At 42.2% G+C, this 8,436-nt stretch overlaps 1 protein-coding gene across 3 annotated transcripts; it reads right to left on the reverse strand.

Annotated features, from left to right (window-relative positions):
• Positions 1–39: 39 nt before the first annotated feature.
• LOC121911464 (monocarboxylate transporter 9-like) lies at positions 40–8,131 on the reverse strand. Of its 3 annotated transcripts, none has more exons than XM_042432968.1 (6): positions 7,790–8,131; positions 6,294–6,548; positions 4,356–4,499; positions 3,237–3,332; positions 1,919–2,794; positions 40–1,700 (listed from the first exon to the last, which is right to left on the reverse strand). In XM_042432968.1, the coding sequence occupies exons 2-6, from the start codon at positions 6,490–6,492 to the stop codon at positions 1,516–1,518; spliced, it is 1,500 nt and encodes a 499-aa protein (XP_042288902.1). In that variant the 5' UTR covers positions 6,493–6,548; positions 7,790–8,131; the 3' UTR covers positions 40–1,515. The 3 variants fall into 3 exon arrangements, with proteins under 3 accessions (XP_042288902.1, XP_042288904.1, XP_042288903.1); XM_042432970.1 differs by lacking the exon at positions 7,790–8,131 and adding an exon at positions 7,305–7,530; XM_042432969.1 differs by lacking the exon at positions 7,790–8,131 and adding an exon at positions 6,645–6,747.
• Positions 8,132–8,436: the final 305 nt, after the last annotated feature.

Here is an 8,436-nt window from a genome sequence, read left to right on the forward strand (position 1 = left end):
TTCATATATGACAAATACATTAGAAATCTAAACACTCAATATCATTAATCCAAAAATCCTTTATTGGCACTTTTAAAATAAAACAATAGAACAGAAATACAGACTTAAATATTATAATACTGACATTAAAAAAAATAAGAAAAAGGTGACAGCCAAACACACTGTCTTTTCTAGGTCAGTACAATTGTACTTCATCTGCACCCTGCAATTGCTTCTACAAACAAAAAGCAAACACTAATGTTCCAGATTTACTCTTACTCTTGAAACTGGAACTGTCAAAGACATTTGTAGTGGTCTATTTAACAACATTCAAGTGATTCTAAAAGTCTATTGCAATGTATTCATTACAATGATCACAATTATCAACTTCCAACCTAAACAATAACATTTTTACAGCCCTGTGGCCAGTTTTGTGCATATAAAAGTCACTAGCACATAGGACTTTACAAACTAGTGCTAATACAAAAGTTTATCAAACAATTCACACACACACAAACCTGCACACGTACATGCATGTGCAAACACACACACACACACACACACAACATACACATTAAACATACTCACACAACATGATGGGAAAGGACCAGCCTGGTCAAAATTAATGCCAGCAAAGGTCATGATAATCATGCCACAAAGAGAATCAACATGCTCTTAAAGTTGGAAATACACTAGGATCTCATCAGTGTTTTTACATGTTTTTGAATCAGCATAACTTATTCAAGAAGGTCTCTGTCTGATCCAGAAACTGGAGGTATGTGAAACCATTTCAGAAAAGTATCAATTGAGTCAATGCACTTGAAAACAAAAATTATCTAAAAAGCAAGGCAGTTGTATTGTTCCAACAGGCATTATGTGTTGACAGGCATTAACTATCATTGATGCTTTGGTAAGATACATAGTGGTGTAATTAAGATATACATTAAAACTAAAATACAAAATAAAAACGTGTTGCTAAATTTACTGTTATTAAAAAAAACTCCCTCCTTCATTCCAATCCCTGTGGTCTCTGTTCCAGGAAAGATTTCTGGAGCAGAGATTTCGTTTTTTTTTTTTGTGCATTTGCAGAGTGGTTTCAAATGTTGGTATAGTGTTAAATTATCACCCAACAGTTTTACAGATTTTTTTTCTTCCCAGTGTTTAGAATAGCACCATGTCTTCTGTCAGAGTTACAACAAAGGTAAAACCAGTGTTTACATAAACACAAGAGTTCGGGAGTTAAACAATATATTGTTTAGTTGACCTCGTAAAATGAGGCTATAATATAAAATCAACACAGGCATCAGGGTCAAACATTTAGAAAGATCTGCAGTAAATGATACGGACCTGAGAAATGCAGGCAAAGTACAGAGGACAGGCCTTCAAAACCTATGGCAAGTATTTTGGTATATTAAAACCTGGCAGCAGATATAGGGGGAAAGACTTGTATAGTCAGAGGTGGTTCAGGTATCAATGGACAGTTGCTGGGCAGTAGGAGGGGTGGGGGATTTGAATCTCTATGAAATGTACTCATATTTAGGCTACAGAGGCAACTTTGTCACAGTTGCTGGTGTAATGGACATCTGGTCTGTCGTTCTCAGAGCGCTTCCTGTTCCAGCAGGGAAGGGTGAGCAGAAAGAGGATGAACGATCCCAGCACCACACAGCTCCCACTGAAGTAGAATGCCAAGTCATATGACTGCGTCCAGTCAAAGAACCACCCTGGAAAGTGATGAGAAAAACAGACATAGTAAGCAGAGTGAGTAAAGATTCCTGGAGAATGCAGTGGTTTGTTGAGTAATGACTAATAATTGCTGCTTATTGAAGTTGACATGACCTTTGCTTTGGTCTGTTTGCCTGCCTGCCTGCCTGATTTAACATTTTGATTTTGAAACTTTTGAATGTTTATAACCAATAATTAGTTAGTTGAGCCCACTTACCTACAACAGGAGGTCCAAGCATGATCCCAAATCCCCCGAAGAACATGAGGATGCCATGGGCTTGTGTCAGTCTCTCCAAGCCAACAATCTTAGTGGTGATGTAGGAGGTGATAGACCAGTTTCCAGAGAAGAAACCCAGGATGGCAGTCAGGATCTGCAGTCCCACATAAGTCTTAGTAATAGGGATAAGGAGCAGCGCCACACCTGCTGCGAACATGGTGAAGGCATACAGATAGATGCCGTTGATCCACCTAATGTCCACCAGCATACCCAGCACTAGTTTGCCTACGCAAGTGGCGATGGCCCCTATTGATACCAGAGGAATGACACTAACTTCTTCAATGAGTCCTTCGCTCTGCGCCACATCCTCAATGAAGAGCACAGGAGGGAACGCTCCCAAGCTGAACAGGAAGACAGCAATACAGAAGGCCACCATGGCTTGGTCTTGCAGGATCTCATACATGGAGTGCATGTACTTGGAGTAAGCGTGCTTCTTCTTCTTGATAATTTTCATGATGGCCAACCCAGCCAGGCCTTTCTTCTTCTCTGTTTGAGTGGCCAAGTCCTTGGAATCAATGGTGATGAGCATCTCCTTCACCATCAGAGTTTTTTCTGGAGTGGTTGAGGCAGGGGAGCCAGTTGTGACCTTCAGGTCATCCAACGGGGGCTTTTCGAAAAGCTGCTCCTCTGTGTTGCGCTCCAGGGCGGCCTTCTGTTTGAGGTAGTACCCTGGCATGTTGAGGGGCCTCATGAAGCCAGCGCAGGCCATGAGATTTAGTGCTAGAGCTCCGATGATTAGCAGGCAGCTGTCCAGGCCGTAGAGCACAATCAGCTCATTCTGAGCTGTGGCATAGATGAATGCACCAACACTTGTGCCTGAGTGAGCAGAGGAAGACAGATTTTAGTGTGTGTGTCAGAAAGTGACAGATCAATCAATATAAGCCACTTTGTCTAGATTTTTTTCTTTATTATAGCACCTCTCAAATTATTCTGATGGCATGCGTTTTTATTCATAGAAAAATTAGTCAATCCTGGTGATAACTGGTACAGTCTATGTGTTTCTTTAGCTCATTCATTTCCAGGTTCTTAGGTTTGACTTTGGGGTGTCAAAGTCAGAAATTTTCAAATTATCACCAAAGTTTTGATTTTCAGCCAAACCAGACCTGGTCACTGGTCACCAGTCCTCGTCCCCACCCAATAAGCCACTCTGCCTGCACTACTCTACAGATGATTACCTCGGCATCTCAAGGCTCCCAGCATGCATGAAAGAAGTGAGCATGGAGAACTGGTGTGCACCCAGAGCTCAGGGCGGTAGTACCTGTGGTGACAATGCCGAGGGCAAGGCCGCGTCTCTTGTCAAAATACTGACAGGTGATTGTCAACGTGGCTGCGTAGACAAGACCGCAACCCAGGCCTATGTTAAGAGAGAGGACAAGGACAGACACAAGAAGAATTTCCATTAGTGAAAGGGTAAAAAGATCTTCACTTCTAAAAATACACAAGAATGGGAATTCCAATGTTTTGCACATATAAGGAAAATGTGTTATGTAAAGGCCATTTATATTTCTTCCACATTCTGGAAATATGTATATATTAGGCTACTTCTTTGCAGTTGTTGGTTATACAATACTGCAGAACGAAATTGTCCTCAGTATATTTCGGACAGTTATTACAAAGAAATCTGTGCACAGTACATTAGCAAAACATGAAGGAACCTTACGCTGAACAGTAAACAAGCCACACGTGCATGTGGAGCCAGACCATGATCTAAGGGCATCTCTAAAAATAAACGACTGTCTTCAAATATGCATGGCCTCCCCTCTCAGGCACTTCCTCTGCGGAAGGCAGTGCTGACTGTAAAGGGATTCACCAGCATCAAGTGTGGCTGAGCTGTCACTTAATGTGCGATAACAGGTGGTGGTGGGCCCATGCAGGCACACTGGAGAGGGTGCAGAGGCAATAAAGGGTCACTTGGGGATCAGGTTAAGCCATTATGTTATTATTCTGTCAACATCCCCCATGAATACAAACAGCAATGTCAAACAAATGTTGCTCTGACCTGTATCTTCTCTTGTTGTGATTTTACATACTTTCAGTGGTATTCATTAACTGGTGATTGAAGATATAGTGAGCCTCTGATGTTGCATAACAGTTGGACTTGACATGTGCTCCTGCTTGTTTCAAATGATTATACAATGTGTTACGAGATTCTCATATGTTAGGGGGATAAGAAGCTTAGTTAACTCCCATGACCAAAGCCACATCAAATACAGACTTTTTTTCCCACACTGACAAAACCAAAGCCTCTACCTGACTGTCTGTTTGAGGCAAAGGCCACATGAGTTCTCAACGCTGACTACAGCATTAACTTGTCTCTGCTGGACTATAAAACACGGGGGAGGATGCACCACAATGTTATCAACAAGTGTTTCCTTACCAACAACAATCCCATAGGAAAAGATGAGGAACTGGACATTGGGAGCAAAGGCACTGAGCATCAAGCCGCCCGCCACCATTACACCACTGAAAATGGTGACAGGACGAGCCCCAAAGTTGTCCACGCAGGCGCTGCAGACAGGACCTGAGGGAGAAAAGGGAGAAAGACAGAGAAAAGAGACAGAAAGTGTCAGGTGGTGGAAGAGATACAGGAAGGAAAAATGAGTGCTACAGGATCAAAAACATTCCAGTAACAGTGGATGATAGTGATGATATTATGCTATTTCTGGATATCAAGCACAGTTTCCAAGAAAATAAAATCCTGGCTAACAAAGCACTGCTGTGTCTGACCGGGAAGCTGACACATCACATTAGGTTCAAACTGGTAACCTGTCAGAGGTGTTGTCACATTGCTCAGGAGGACCCTGAGAGGTCCAGTGTGAACATTTTACATAATGTAAACATTTCAGACAAAGTTTCTTTTAAAATTGAAGGTTGGAAAAATCATTTTATTCTTCATTGTCCAACAGTATCACATTTATAGTGATACTATAAAGTCTAATATCTATAAATGAGACTATAAATTAAATATTCAAACCCAAGACTTTATTTTTTTTCCCATGCTTGCTGAAGACTCACATATCCTGAGGCTGCTTGACTCACACACCATGCGACATTTACTGTTTACCTCCCCTCTGACCAGGGGGAAGACCCTGCTGTTGTGCCGCAAAAACTGCAGTGCTGCAGCTGTCTGACAGCTGGGACACGTGTCCAGCACTTGGCCAGGCTTGAGGCCAGATCTGTCCAGTCATGATTTTCACCTCAGCCCTTTTGAGAGAGAGACATCAACAAGCAAGGCTAGTTGGCAGGCGGGCTCTGCCTTAGACGGAAATGTCAACTAAGACCTCTATCTATCACTGATCCTGTTTGCTGAGTACAGTCATGGAGCATGTTTTTATAATATCTTCAAAGCATTACTGAAAGGTGACTGTGTGTGTGTGTGTGTTTTTTTTTTGCATTCTTTCTCATCTTACATTCAGACTTATTTTCCCTTTCACCATGTTGCCACACTTTCAGACTCTTCTCCTTTTCTATTTTCGCTTATGTTTGGTTTTATGTGAGTTCACATACACAACCTTGCCGCAACCAACTTGCTCAACAAATACAGTATTTGTTAAGTCTCCATGTTTCACTTCCTATTTGTCTCTGAATCTTTCTTTTCTTTCTTCTGTGGTTACATTAAGGGCTGAGTGATTCTCCTACATTCATAGCATGGATGACTTGCATTTGCTTTGCTCTCCTCGAAAAATCAATAACAGCAACTGTTCTTGGGGAGCCACAAAGTGCACATCTGTGAGACGGCATTACGTGTTCTCTCCATCCTGCTGAAACATTATAGTAACGAGAACTCTTTAACACCTGTAGCTATTGTAAACATCTTCCTTGGTGATAGTTTGATTGCCCCTTTCACATAGACGTCAGTGCTCAGACTTTGAACAGACTATTGTGTCTGCTTTATCAGTGGCATCATGTGGTATGATGGTTGAGAGGGAAATGCTAGAAAGCCAGGAGTAAAGGTGAGCATTTAGTGCTCTGCTTTTTGCACTAAGCAGATATAGTATCTCCCCCTCAATCACAAATGTCAGCAGATAAACTGCCCATACTAATATGTAGTACCAAAACATAAATTTCCAGCTCAGCGTTGATTTACCAGATGCTACAAACAATATAAAGTGTTCATACTCAAATATTACACACATTTTTATCCATTTCCATCTATTTCTATAAAAAGCCTCTCAAACATGATTCTAAAACTTCACTGCAGTATCAGGACCCTCCCAGACCCATCCCATTGATCTAATTCAACATCAACCCGATGTGGACCCACGACAAGGATTATGACATTATTACAATGTGTGTGTGTGCGTGGGTTACTTACTGGCTATGAGCCCCACTCCAGCCACAAGAGAGCCCACCCAAGCCGTCATGCCTTTGCCCTCCTGGAAGGCATGCAGCCACTCGGGGTAGAGGACGCCCACAGATTGGGGTGAACCGTAGGCCAGGAGCTGGGCCAGGAAGGAGGCCACAACAATCGCCCATCCCCAGCCTCCGTCCAGCACTTCAGTAGATGAAGCCATGGTGCTGATGTTACTGCTGCCCTCTGTGATTTGCTACAGCTTTGACAGAGGAGTTCCTGGAAAGAACATAACAAAAAACGTTACAGACATACATTTGATAGCAAAATAATTAAAAAGATGAGCCTATGGTAATAATTTTAAACGGGACCTACAGTCCTACAAAGCCTTGATGTAGCGAAGGCTGCTGCAGCACTCGGACTGGCCTAACAGGCAGGTCACCTGTGTGATGTCCCGTACACAGACTGACTGCACCTAACTCATAGCCAGCTGCCCCTTTTGTTCGTTTCTCTATAACCACACCTTGGAGGAGGAGAAAGTAAAGAAAACTGCACTGCTCTGTGCCCCATCCCCCTGCACCTTTAACCTTCCTCCTCCACCATTCAGCTCTGGTCCTTACTAGACACTTGGGAGAGGCTTGTCTCCTGTGCTGACCCAAGTTTTTCAGACCTCTTTCCATGAATAATTTGCAGCCAAGTGCAACTAAACTTCACTGCAGCAGCATTAACCACTACTGGTCACACTTTGTTTACAACAAGGCTTCTAAGTGGGGGAAAAGTTGGTGGACAGCTGCTCAGATTTCAGAAAATCTTTGCTTGCTTTCAGATCAGGCTAAATACATTTTGACAGTAAACAGGATATTTTTACCCAAACATAAGACAATAAAATCCTGAAGAAAATCACCATATACCATATACGTTCTTTACATTTACCACCTACAAAATCCGTATTTTCTTACTATGTTGTCATCTTAACCGATGTCAACATAAGCACAACTGTGCTTGTTATTTTAACGAAAGACATGCAGCACTCACCTCAGCATCTATAAAAACAGCAGCAGGCGCCTGCAGAGCTGCGCGCTCTATGGGAACTTTCCATGTAGGATGGCTTCCCTATTAAAATCGCTGCTAACAGAATCAGTACAAATGACGAGAAAGCGTCACATAATTACGTTGGGCTATATATAAGCTGGAATCTATGATGTCCGCGCAATAAGAAAGCACTCTGCATCAACAATGCGCACTGTGCATCCGTTTCTTACAGCTTTGTAGCCGGCGACAAAACCGGTTCAAAGCTGTTCTTGCTGGTCCAGCAGCAGCTTGAACGCAGATACTGGAGGAAGAGCGCTGCTTCCTCTTGCGCGCCTGGAGCGCACAGAGTACACACAGCTCCTCAGAGATGTGACGGCTGGGGTTGGTGGGTCATAGTGTAGCTACACTTTTTGATTTTTTCCACATCTTAAACTGTAAGTCACTGCAAACTCACACATGCACATGCACATAGGCACAAAACTGTTTACCTGGTATGTAACGGGCCGTGAAATATAAATCAGGTTCTTTAAAAAAAAGAAAAAAAAGAAAAAGAAAGAAAGAAAGAAAGAAAGAAAGAGAGAACGAAAGAAAGAAAAAGAACCTCAAAAAGTATTTAAAAAAATAATATTACACTTGAATGTAAAAAGCCCCTTTGCTCAGTTAACTCGAGGTCTACTTGCAGTCAAGCTGGAGTGAGTTGGGGGTTCGTGTACTAACGATGGGGGCTGGGTGTATGGGTTACTTCTCTCCAGGAACATTGTTAATATTGCCATCAGTCCAGTCTGAACCGGTTGATGGATGGTAATAACAACAACACCACACTACACCAGCAGGGCGCACTGCTTGGACTCCTCCGCCTGGTGAGCGCTGAATAAAGGAATATATGCATAAAACTCTTGAAACAAATCTCAGTCTGCCTTGTGATCACTATAAAATAATGTTAGATTAACGATAAACGAGTATAAGAACGATACACAAGTTGGCAACAAAACGAGACAGTCTGTGCAGCTACTCTGAGTTAAAAATAGCCTGAGGGGAATCATACAGGAAGATAAATAGACCCTGCTGAATGTACTTACTGTTTTAGCAGCACCGTCAGATCCTGTATAAATATTATAGGAATAAAATAAATCTC

This window comes from Thunnus maccoyii, chromosome 14 (genome assembly GCF_910596095.1).
Source record: "Thunnus maccoyii chromosome 14, fThuMac1.1, whole genome shotgun sequence".
NCBI lineage: Eukaryota > Metazoa > Chordata > Actinopteri > Scombriformes > Scombridae > Thunnus > Thunnus maccoyii.

Coding starts and splice junctions, on each gene's coding strand:
- LOC121911464 (XM_042432968.1), bottom strand. CDS start 6,492: ATGGCTTCATCTACTGAAGTGCTGGACGGAGGCTGGGGATGGGCGATT. Junction 4,500..6,293: donor TGGAGTGGGGCTCATAGCCA/GTAAGTAACCCA, acceptor TTTCTCCCTCAG/GTCCTGTCTGCAGCGCCTGC. Junction 3,333..4,355: donor TTCCTATGGGATTGTTGTTG/GTAAGGAAACAC, acceptor CTCTTAACATAG/GCCTGGGTTGCGGTCTTGTC.